This window comes from Cynoglossus semilaevis, chromosome 18, assembly GCF_000523025.1.
Source record: "Cynoglossus semilaevis isolate Cse_v1.0 chromosome 18, Cse_v1.0, whole genome shotgun sequence".
NCBI lineage: Eukaryota > Metazoa > Chordata > Actinopteri > Pleuronectiformes > Cynoglossidae > Cynoglossus > Cynoglossus semilaevis.
In genome coordinates, this window is record NC_024324.1 from 8,416,654 (window position 1) to 8,428,147 (window position 11,494).

The window sequence follows — 11,494 nt, forward strand, 5'->3', positions numbered from 1 at the left end:
TCTAAACCTGAATGCCGGGGACATTGCTGTGGAGCTGGATGTCATGTGGAGGACCATGCATAAGCTGAACAAAACGTTCGCAGATCTGGTCGGGCCTTCACGTGTGGCAACATCCTTCGAAAGCAAAATAGATAAGTTCAAGCACCATCTCCCTGTCCTGACAACCATCTGTAACCCTGGCCTCAAAGAGTACCATTGGGACCAGGTTGGTGTGATTCGTTTATCACCTTATTACAAGATTTGACACTGATAACATTGTCTTTACAATAAATTTAATTTACTAGGTCTCCTGTTTCTCCTGTGATCCCTGAAATTGTCATAAATAATTCACCACGCTACGTTGTGCCTGCAGATTAGCGACACTGTGGGCTTTGAAGTCAAACCAGAGCCGACCAGCTGTTTGCAGGAAATGCTGGAACTGGGGCTCTCCAAGTTCTCCGATCAGTAAGACAACCTCACGTTGTAATAGCTGAATGGAATACAAATAAAGGGCAAATTTATTTCACAGTACAAAAATGAATCTTTAAGGAAAAGGTGAAGGATTTACTTTGTACATCTTCTCCAGGCTTGAAGAGATTGGAGCTTTAGCCAGTAAGGAGTACACTCTGGAGAAGAACCTGGAGAAGATGACAGACGAATGGGCTGATCTTCGCTTTACTTTCACTCAATACAGAGATTCAGTAAGACAGATACAGAAAAAAAATATAATTTTATTAAAATCCTGGTGCTGTTTGCTCTTGGATATTAAGGGCCCAACTTAATTCGTTTGGATCGAGTTACTGACTGGAATTATTCTATATAGTTTGTCAATATTGAATACATGTATAGGATCTTTCAGTATATTGTGACAGTGCAAGAATCAGCAAAAAAAAAAAAAAAAAAATGCAATCAGCGCACCTCTAGTTAGATTTGATTAAATTTGTGCAAAAAGTCTTGGTCCCACTGCAACTGTTAATGTCATCCAAAAGACAATGGATGATTTCTTTTTTTTGAAGGTCTTTATAAACTTGCCGTATACAGTAAATGTAGTGATATTATAAAAAAAAGTCTTTTAGTATCTTTGTTAATGGGTGACATTGATCTTAGTCTTTTCTATAGTTCATGGGAGCAGAGGTAGTATATCAGTTACATTAGTTTATAGTATTTAATATACTTCATATTTTAATGCAGGAATACAAAATTGTATCAGCCGTTGATGACATTCAGATGCTTCTGGATGATCACATTCTGAAGACACAGACCATAAAAGGTTCACCGTTTATTAAACCAATAGAGACTGAATGCAAGGTAAGATGACAGCACTACAGTAACTCTTCTTCTCTCTAACATGTGACAAATGCATTTGAGTAAAAGAAAAGCATTATGTAGGATAATAAGTACAAATCACGCTTTAACTGTCTTATTTTGGAGAGATTAAAGAAATTAGTTTTACTGTACAGAGCTTTTGTCACCATTGTGACTGTATTATAAAATAAAACACATGACTCATATGATGATGTTCTTCTCAGCAATGGGAGGAAAAGTTGTTGAGCATGCTGAGCATCTTAGACGCTCTGCTGAAGTGTCAGGCCACCTGGCTCTACCTTGAACCCATCTTCAGTTCTGAGGACATCATCGCACAGATGCCCGAGGAGGGACGCAAGTTCCGCCTGGTGGACGGCTACTATAAGAATATCATTGCAGAAGCTGTAAGATCTCCTGGACGCAGTGTCACTGTGGGATTAAAGTACTGGATCTCCTGCCCATGACTTTGACATTTTGTTTTATTTGCCCAGGTTAAAGATACACGTGTGCTGGTGGCGACAGACCAGGATAAAATGCTGGAACAGTTGGAGGAATCCAACGTGCTTCTGGATGACATTCAAAAAGGCCTCAATAGCTATCTGGAAAAGAAGAGGCTCTTCTTCCCCAGGTGAGATCACAAATTTTCTAGATAATAAATGCCTGGGTAAGGAGGAATGGGGGGGCAAAAATAATATCAATGACATACAGTAGATTTTTTAGTATACTGTATCTGTTGTTGTGTGCACCAGTCTGTATTTGAAGAGTCTTGACTTTTGTCACCTACTTTATAACTGCAGGTTCTTCTTCCTGTCAAATGAGGAGCTGCTGGAGATTCTGTCACAGACCAAAGACCCTCTGTGTGTCCAGCCTCACCTGAAGAAATGCTTTGAGGGCATCGCCAAGCTGGAGTTCACACGGAGCCTGGAGATCACAGGCATGATCAGCTCTGAGAAGGAGACTGTGCCTTTTACAGAGAAGATCTTCCCTGCCAGAGCCAAGGTGAAAAGGCTGGCTGAATGTTCACAGTGAATTATGTCCAAAGTACCAAGTAAAATAGAATTATTTTTTTTAAATGGACAAATGACTTGGATTTCAGCCTTTTTACTCTGTTTAAAAGCATTCAATTTAAAAATATCTGAATAATTAAATTTGCATTTAATAAGTGTAACTGTTCCTTTTCTGTTTTTAGGGTATGGTGGAGAAGTGGCTTCTGCAGGTGGAGCACTTGATGCTCAAGAGCGTTCAGTATGTCATCCATCAAGGGGTTGTTCAATATGCAGAGGTACTTTGTGATATCATTTTTATAACTATTACAGTAAGTTTGTGACAGATAAAAGTACTCTTTTACAATTTATACTGAGCAGTACTTCACTTATATTTTCTTCGGATTAGCATTTACCTCTAGAGAAAGAATATAAGAGGATATGTTTTTCACTACACGTCATTCAGTATTGTTGTCTTTGTTGTAGGTGCCCAGAAAGCAGTGGGTGTTACAATGGCCTGGCCAGGTTGTTATTTGTGCGTCCTCCATCTTTTGGACGAGTGAAGTGTCTGAGGCCATTGTGACCAACACCTTGCCTGTCAGTTTTCAGATCTGTCCTTACATCTTCTATAAACATGTACAATCGAATAAATGGTAATAAAATTTTCTTTTCAAAGGCCTATGTTGATAAAAGTAATGCCCAGATTGCTGATATTGTGGAGCTGGTGCGTGGGAAGCTCGCTGGAGGAGCAAGGCTGACCCTCGGTGCACTCACTGTGATTGATGTTCACGGTAAAAAAATATATATATATAATGTATTTTCTGTCCCAATCATAATAAGAAACAAAATTAATTTCCTTGAATTATATTTTCTCTTATAGCTCGTGATGTTGTGGCACAGCTGGCCGAGGACAAGGTCTCCACGCTGAATGACTTTGCCTGGATTTCTCAGCTGCGCTACTTCTGGGAGGAAGGAGATGTGATGATGCGCATGATCACCACCTGCCTGAAGTATGGCTACGAATACCTGGGAAATTCTCCTCGTCTGGTCATAACACCACTCACAGACCGCTGCTACAGGTCAGATAATCATATTACCTAGCTCATCTGTCGGTGGAAATTTACACAGGCTACTTTATGTATATTCTTGCTATACTTGACGTGAAATGTTCCTCCATTATCACATAATCAACAGAACATTGATGGGGGCGTTGAAGCTAAATTTGGGAGGAGCGCCAGAGGGCCCTGCTGGAACAGGCAAGACTGAGACCACAAAAGATCTGGCTAAAGCTTTGGCTAAACAGGTAAGCAATAATAATAATTCCAGTAGGCTCCTGGTGTCAATTTATCAATGTTAAAATTATAACATTACACTATGACACTTTGATTCTAGTGTGTGGTATTCAACTGCTCTGATGGTCTGGATTATAAAGCCATGAGTAAATTCTTCAAAGGTCTGGCTCAGTCTGGAGCGTGGGCCTGCTTTGATGAGTTCAACCGTATTGAGGTGAGCGTTGTAGTTGTTATTAACATCTTGCAAGGGTCTCAGGAAACAATTAACTACAGCGGTGTTTTGGCAATTTTGTCAACAGTCACCTTAGAATAAAGAATAGAACCGAAAATGAACAACGTTGTTTGTTTATTGAAGAACGTATTTAAAGTTGTTATTGAAGCTTTAATGAAGCTCCGGGGTGCAGGTCTTACAGAGAGCAACACAAACACTTGTCTATATGAGAGCACAAGTTGCAAGTTACATTTATAGTGAGCTGGATACATTTGTGTGTCGTACAAGAATATGAGTGGGGGAAAGTTGACCTCGGTACCATCGCCACCTGTGAGATTATCAGGCCTAACAGAAACTCAGAAACAGGGAGTTTGTGCATGTAGTTGTCAAGGTCTTACAAGAACTGCAGAAAAGATAATGAGTAGAATCTCCCATTACTGGAAAACACACTTCAGGTCAGGCTGGTGTTTTTCCACTGACTACGTGAGTTTCAGTACAAGTCAAATGGTGGATGATAGCACAGAATATAATTTTGTCATAACAGAGGCATCACCGGCATCACTCTATAGACTCACATCTATTGGTATGTGTCCATCACAGGTGGAGGTGCTGTCTGTAGTGGCTCAGCAGATCCTCTGTATACAACAGGCCATTGCCAAAAACCTGAAGAAATTTATTTTTGAAGGCACAGAGCTGTCACTCAACCCAACTTGCTCTGTCTTCATCACCATGAACCCTGGTTATGCTGGAAGAGCTGAACTCCCAGACAACCTGAAGGTACAGAACATGAGTGCAGCACATAACCTTTGGTGTAAAATATCAATTAATCAGGTCTGGGGAGAATGAATGTCCCGTTGTGTTGTATTGCAGGCGCTTTTCCGCACAGTGGCTATGATGGTTCCAGACTACGGCCTCATTGCTGAGATCTCACTATACTCCATGGGCTTCATAGAATCTCGCAGGTATGTCTAAGACGTGGTGTTCATCTCATTTAGAGAGTATTAAAGAAACAAATGTGATTCAATTGTAACTTCCAGCCTGGCTCAGAAGATCGTGGCCACGTACCGTTTGTGCTCGGAGCAGCTGTCCTCCCAGCACCACTATGATTACGGTATGCGAGCTGTGAAGTCTGTGCTGACGGCAGCAGGGAATCTGAAGCTGAAGTACCCGGAGGAGAATGAGAGTGTTCTGCTGCTTAGGGCACTGATGGATGTCAACATGGCCAAGTTTCTGGCACAAGATGTGCCTTTGTTTGAGGTGACGGATTTTCTGCCAAACCCTTGTCCTATCTAAAAGTTTTTCCCTCCTCTTTCCGTGTCTTACAACCCTGATCTTCCCACTGTTTTTAACAGGGCATCATCTCAGACTTATTTCCCGGCGTTGTTCTTCCAAAGCCAGACTATGATCTCCTTCTTAAGGCTATGCATAGAAACATTGCTAAGTTCAATCTTCAGTCTGTCCCGTGGTTTATCGGCAAAATTATTCAGGTACAAAGGATGGCATTTTCTTTTTCAAAGTTTTTTTTACACTGTGGCCAAATGAACATGCTGTTGTTATATTTAGGTATATGAGATGATGTTGGTGCGACACGGCTTCATGATAGTAGGAGACCCTCTTGGGGGGAAAACATGCGCTTATAAGGTCCTGTCAGCTGCTCTCAGAGACTTGTATCAAGGTGCAGTTGATCATGTTGCTCTTTTTTTTCTTTCTTTTTTTTTAGAATTTTTCTCTAAAATTCATGATGAGTATTTTCTTTTGTTCAAACAGCCAAACAGATGGATGAGTTTGCTGTTAACTATGCCATCATCAACCCCAAGGCCATTACCATGGGCCAGCTGTACGGCTGCTTTGATCCCGCCAGCCACGAGTGGTCCGACGGTGTCCTGGCCACCACCTACAGGAATCAGGCCATGTCCACCTCTGAAGATCGACAGTGGATCATCTTTGACGGACCCATTGATGCCGTCTGGATTGAGAACATGAACACTGTGCTGGATGACAACAAGAAGGTTTTTTAACCATTTTAATCCTTGTGTCTATTTAATATCTAAGTTATTACTCTTTATTTTTCTTGTCTAAATTCTAAGATAAATATTTAAAAACCAACCTGTTCCCTTATTCTGTTCAACACATTCCGTGTTTATATGATAAAACTATTGTTTTGCAGTCAAGGACATCAAGCCTGTGTTCTTTTGTACTTTTTTGTCCAACAGCTTTGTCTAATGAGTGGTGAGATCATTCAGATGAGTTCCAAGATGAGTCTGATCTTTGAACCTGCTGATCTGGAGCAGGCCTCTCCGGCTACTGTCAGTAGGTGAGCAGGAGACCACTGTGGTTGACACTGATTCAGATGATAACAAGTTGCTCATAAAGGTTTCATCCGTTTATGGTGTGTCGTTTGTTTATCTCTGAAGATGTGGAATGATCTACATGGAACCTCAGCAGCTGGGCTGGACACCACTCAGAGACTCCTACATGAACACTCTGCCTAAGTCCCTGAGCGATGAACACAAAGAGATGGTATGAAGGAGGGATGATGAGCTCCTCAACAGCATCTTGGCTTTATATACCACATGTTTTTATGTGTCTTGTTTGGTCTGACCGTACCCACAGGTGGTGGAACTGTTTGATTGGTTAGTTCAGCCCTGTCTGGATTTCATCGACACAGAGTGTCGCTTTGTGATTCAAACGTCTCCCATCCACTTGGTCCAGAGTCTAATGAAGCTGTACACATGCCTGATGGGTGAGTCTTTACACTGTACTGATGGTAAACAGTCAGTGAATGAAATATTAATCGTCTTGTTTTTACGTTTTTTTCTAGATGAAATTGCTGCATCGGGTACCACAGGTGCACAGAATCTGACCAGCCAGCAGATAACCATGTGGCTGCAGGGTCTGTTTTTGTTTGTGGTTGTGTGGAGTCTGGGCGGAACCATCACAGGGGATAGTCGTAAGAAGTTCGATGTCTTCTTCCGTGATTTGATCACGGGCAAAATGGAAGAACATCCTCAGCCTAAGGTCACCACATTGAAGAAGGACGTCCACTTCCCAGAGAAAGGTCAGCTTTCTGTTACAAGTCATGGGTTTTAACGATATATAACGTCAAGAACCTTTTAATTTAACATGATTCAGTCGTCAAGAACCTTTTAATTTAACATGATGCTGCTTGCAGGTTCTGTCTATGACTTCTATTATCACAAAGACGGACTTGGAGAATGGAACATATGGACTGAATTGATCACAGAAAAAGAAAATGTCATTGCTGCCGCAGCCAATGTGAGTGTATCAAAATACTTTTATAGAGCATTAAAGAGTCCACAGTAGGTGTTTGTTAGTGTCTTTACAATAATACACCACAATTATGAGAATAAAAGATTCAATTCATTTTATTAAGGTAGAAAGTCATCTAGTGTCTGCTTAATATTTATATTTCTCTGCTATTTTTTGTGTGTTTTCATTTGACACCCTACAGGTATCAGATCTCATTATTCCTACCATGGAAACGGCACGGCAGTTTTTTTTCCTCCATACTTACCTGGAGCATGAAGTGCCAATGCTTTTTGTGGGCCCCACTGGAACTGGCAAATCTGCCATCAACAAAAGCTTCTTGGAAAAGCTACCAAAGGTGACATACGTGCCAAACTGCATCAACTTCTCTGCCCGTACTTCAGCAAATCAGACCCAGGATATCGTCATGTCGAAGCTGGACCGAAGAAAGAGAGGCGTGTATGGACCACCACCAGGAAAGAAATGTGTCATCTATGTTGGTAAAGGGTGTTAAAATATGATTATGCATTATCACCTGCCCTAATGACAGTAAGACTACAGACGGTGTGACGTTTACTTTCACAGACGACCTGAATATGCCATCTAAAGAAATCTATGGCGCCCAGCCTCCAATAGAACTCTTAAGGCAATGGATTGATCACCGTCACTGGTATGACAAGAAAGACACCTCCAGACTGAATATAGAAGATGTGCTCTTTATGTCTGCTATGGGGCCTCCTGGTGGTGGGAGGAATGATATCACAGGTACTTCAAATCTTTTTTTTTTTTTTTTTCCAAATAAAGAGGAAGAAAAATTCTTGTAATAACCCTACTGTCTCAAATCCCAGGCCGTTTTACTCGTCATTTGAGCATCATATCAATAAATTGCTTTGATGACCAAACTCTGACAAAGATCTTCAGCTCCATCACTGACTGGCACTTCAGCAAAGGATTTGAAAACTTTTTCTGCAGGTAATGTGTCTAAAACATTACTATTTTTATAGAAAACTCACAGTAGATTTTTGTGTCTAAAAGCATGTGCGGTTGTTGAATGTGTGGTAGGTTGGGTCGGGTTCTTGTCGAGGCCACTATGGCGGTCTACAAAGATGCTATCGACAGTTTCCTCCCGACCCCGTCTAAATCCCACTACATCTTCAATTTGCGAGACTTTGCACGCGTCATACGAGGAGTTCTCCTGGCTCCGAACACGCACATGAAGGTAAGCATGGAAAAAGTACTGGGATCTGCACGCGGATTTCAATTCCTGACCCTCTAATGTTTTGGTATTATCACTATTGTCAGGAGGAAGACAAACTGATTCGCCTGTGGATTCATGAGATCTACCGTGTTTTCTATGACCGACTCATTGATGAGAAGGATAAAGAAACATTTTTTGGTATTGTCCAAGACAGAACCATCAAGTTTTTCAAGCACAGCATGGACAAGGTGAGGCAAATACAGGGAAACCCTGCAACTGAAAGGCAGCTTTATATGCTGTAACTGGTGTCACTATGGTATGTCATATTCTTTAGTAGTACAATGTCAGGTCATGTTCTACCAAGAACAATGTAGGAGTAAAAATGTAATGAGGTTCGGGTGCATTACCACCTTAGATATATAATTTTTGTTTTAATGCAATTCAGCCTCTTGGCTTTTTGTGACTTATCTAATAATAATACATTTAATTAATAATAATATTTGGTATTACTATTATTATTATTTTTTATTAGTAGCAGTAACATATTACCTAGTAAGGTATAAGACCAACTTTGAAATATACAGTAAATAACAAATAGTTATAACTGCTGCTATTTTATAAACTGCACATAAAGAATTAAATAATAAAAGCTATAGCTCTGGAAAAAAAATTACAAAAATCTTTTGTTTTTATCTAGGTCATGAGTCACCTGACCACTGATGGTAAGGTGGTGGACGAACACATTCGTAGCCTCTTCTTTGGCGACTATTTCAACCCTGATTCTGACATCAAGATCTACGATGAAATCACCAACCTGCAAGCCTTGCAAGAAGTGATGGAGGGCTACCTGGATGAGTACAACAGCATCTCCAAGACTCCCATGACTCTTGTCATGTTCAAGTTTGCCATCGAACACATCTCCCGCATTTGCCGTGTGTTGAAACAGGACAACGGTCACCTTCTCCTTGTAGGCATCGGTGGCTCGGGACGTCAGAGTGCCACAAAGCTGGGAACCTTCATCAATGATTACGTCTTGTTGCAAATTGAGCTAACAAAAGCCTACAACCTGACAGACTGGCGAGACGATCTGAAGAGGATGATGAGGAAAGCAGGAATTGAAGGCAGGAGCTCAGTTTTCCTGTTTAACGACTGCCAAATTAAGGATGAGGCAATGCTGGAAGACATCAACATGTTGCTTAACACTGGCGACGTTCCAAACATTTTCCCCGCCGATGAACGTGCAGAAATACTTGAGAAGGTGCAAGGGATCGCTCGGCTGGAAGGCAAAAAAGTTGACCCTACTCCCCTCTCACTGTACAACTTCTTTATAGACCGTGTGAAAGCCAACCTCCATATTGTTCTAGGTAGGATCCTTGGCAGGTTTTTATTTTTTGTTGTTATTCACTGATTAGTAAAGTGCAATGTCTCTTGCAGCCATGAGTCCCATCGGTGATGCATTCAGGAACCGTCTGAGAATGTTTCCATCCCTCATCAACTGCTGCACCATTGACTGGTTTCATGAGTGGCCCAAAGATGCTCTGGAGATGGTGGCCCACAAGTTCCTCGAGGACGTGGAAATGGAGGATGACATCAGAAAAGAGTAAGGACACTTTCTTTGATAATATGTTGTACCATATTCTCACATATTCACTCGTGGCATTTATTTTTCCCAGGGTGGTGGAGATGTGTAAGACATTCCAGACTAGTGTTCAGCAAATGTCTGAGTCATACTTCTCCAGGCTAAGGAGACACAACTACGTCACACCCACTTCCTACCTTGAACTCATCCTCACCTACAAGACTCTCCTCAATGCCAAGAGGAATGAAGTTGACACAGCAAGAAACAGATACATAGTTGGTCTGGAGAAGTTGGACTTTGCTGCATCTCAGGTCTTTCATTGTTAATTGAGCTTGACTGAGCTTGTTTCAACCAGCAACAAAGTGATGCAATGAATGCATCTGTTCACAGGTATCAGTCATGCAACAGCAGCTGACGGCCTTGCAGCCCGAGCTCCTGCAGACCTCAGCGGAGACGGATCAGATGATGATCAAGATTGAGGGGGAAACGGTGGAGGTGGATGCCAAGAAAGAACTTGTCTCTGCAGACGAGCAAGTGGCGAATGAGGCAGCAGCAGCAGCCAAAGTCATCAAAGTACGCATTTTATTTTACAGCAGTGGTTGTAGAAAAGATATTCAACTTTGTCAAGTGTCACCTTTCCTACTACTTGCTTCAGAACCATGTACTGGAATAACAATGTGGTTTGCATAAGTATATCTCTTCAAAGACTTCAAATGGTTTACTCTTAATTTTTAGGATGATTGTGAGAAAGACTTGGCAATCGCAATGCCTGCATTAGAAGCTGCCCTATCTTCTCTGGATACCCTAAAACCTGCTGATATCACAGAAGTTAAGTCCATGAAGAACCCACCAGGCCCAGTCAAACTAGTCATGGAGTCCATCTGCATCATGAATGGCATTAAACCTGAGAAAAAACCTGATCCTTGTGGCTCAGGTAAAATTCTTTAAACTTTGACAGAGCTTTCTACAAGGAAAAAAAAAAAAACTTGGTAAGAACAGATAAACCGATTGGTTTTTGTTACAGGCAAGATGGTGGAAGACTTCTGGGGCCCTTCGAAGAAACTTCTTGCAGATCAGAAGTTTTTGGACCGTCTCAAGTCTTATGATAAAGACAACATTCCTCCCCTCTTCATCAAGAAAATCAGAGATAAATTTATTGACCACACAGACTTCCAGCCATCCGTTATCAAAAATGTCTCCTCTGCTTGTGAGGGTCTGTGTAAATGGGTCAGAGCAATGGAAGTGTACGAGGGTGTAGCCAAGGTTGTAGCTCCGAAGAAGGAGAGGCTGAAGCAGGCTGAAGACGAACTGGCAGCACAGATGGAAATGTTGTCTGTGAAGAGAGCTGAGCTGAAGGAAGTGGAAGACAGACTGCAGGCACTTAATAATGAGTTGGCGGGCATGATGAAGAAGAAGAAAGTGCTGGAGAACAACATTGACCTGTGTTCTCAGAAGCTGATCAGGGCAGAGAAGCTGATTGGAGGACTGGGTGGAGAGAAGGACAGATGGACAGAGGCTGCCAGGCAGCTAGAAATCAGGTGCATTCAAACAGACAGATTATGTTATCAAAATGGACTTGCTTAAAACAATATACATTTAGATTCTACAAACAGTAGTTCAGCTAAAGCAAGTCTGACTGGTTATGTTTGTGTGTCTTAATGTTAATCTGATTGGTTTCTC

At 41.5% G+C, this 11,494-nt stretch overlaps 1 protein-coding gene across 1 annotated transcript in view; it reads left to right on the forward strand.

Moving 5' to 3' along the window:
* The window catches only part of LOC103394246 (dynein heavy chain 3, axonemal-like), a 25,001-nt gene that overhangs the window by 7,381 nt on the left and 6,126 nt on the right, over positions 1-11,494 (forward strand). Inside the window, exons 16-50 of the mRNA XM_025065379.1 lie at positions 1-205; positions 353-444; positions 566-680; positions 1,171-1,287; positions 1,509-1,688; positions 1,776-1,912; positions 2,082-2,283; positions 2,474-2,566; positions 2,754-2,864; positions 2,944-3,058; positions 3,148-3,346; positions 3,462-3,570; positions 3,660-3,773; positions 4,371-4,547; positions 4,641-4,732; positions 4,808-5,027; positions 5,123-5,257; positions 5,334-5,445; positions 5,538-5,779; positions 5,984-6,084; positions 6,185-6,290; positions 6,384-6,513; positions 6,592-6,828; positions 6,943-7,046; positions 7,243-7,537; positions 7,623-7,802; positions 7,886-8,009; positions 8,100-8,256; positions 8,340-8,483; positions 8,933-9,599; positions 9,670-9,835; positions 9,909-10,125; positions 10,205-10,387; positions 10,550-10,748; positions 10,839-11,353. Coding sequence (XP_024921147.1) covers positions 1-205; positions 353-444; positions 566-680; positions 1,171-1,287; positions 1,509-1,688; positions 1,776-1,912; positions 2,082-2,283; positions 2,474-2,566; positions 2,754-2,864; positions 2,944-3,058; positions 3,148-3,346; positions 3,462-3,570; positions 3,660-3,773; positions 4,371-4,547; positions 4,641-4,732; positions 4,808-5,027; positions 5,123-5,257; positions 5,334-5,445; positions 5,538-5,779; positions 5,984-6,084; positions 6,185-6,290; positions 6,384-6,513; positions 6,592-6,828; positions 6,943-7,046; positions 7,243-7,537; positions 7,623-7,802; positions 7,886-8,009; positions 8,100-8,256; positions 8,340-8,483; positions 8,933-9,599; positions 9,670-9,835; positions 9,909-10,125; positions 10,205-10,387; positions 10,550-10,748; positions 10,839-11,353 — 6,292 coding nt within the window. The remainder of the gene's footprint in view (positions 206-352; positions 445-565; positions 681-1,170; positions 1,288-1,508; positions 1,689-1,775; positions 1,913-2,081; positions 2,284-2,473; positions 2,567-2,753; positions 2,865-2,943; positions 3,059-3,147; positions 3,347-3,461; positions 3,571-3,659; positions 3,774-4,370; positions 4,548-4,640; positions 4,733-4,807; positions 5,028-5,122; positions 5,258-5,333; positions 5,446-5,537; positions 5,780-5,983; positions 6,085-6,184; positions 6,291-6,383; positions 6,514-6,591; positions 6,829-6,942; positions 7,047-7,242; positions 7,538-7,622; positions 7,803-7,885; positions 8,010-8,099; positions 8,257-8,339; positions 8,484-8,932; positions 9,600-9,669; positions 9,836-9,908; positions 10,126-10,204; positions 10,388-10,549; positions 10,749-10,838; positions 11,354-11,494) is intronic.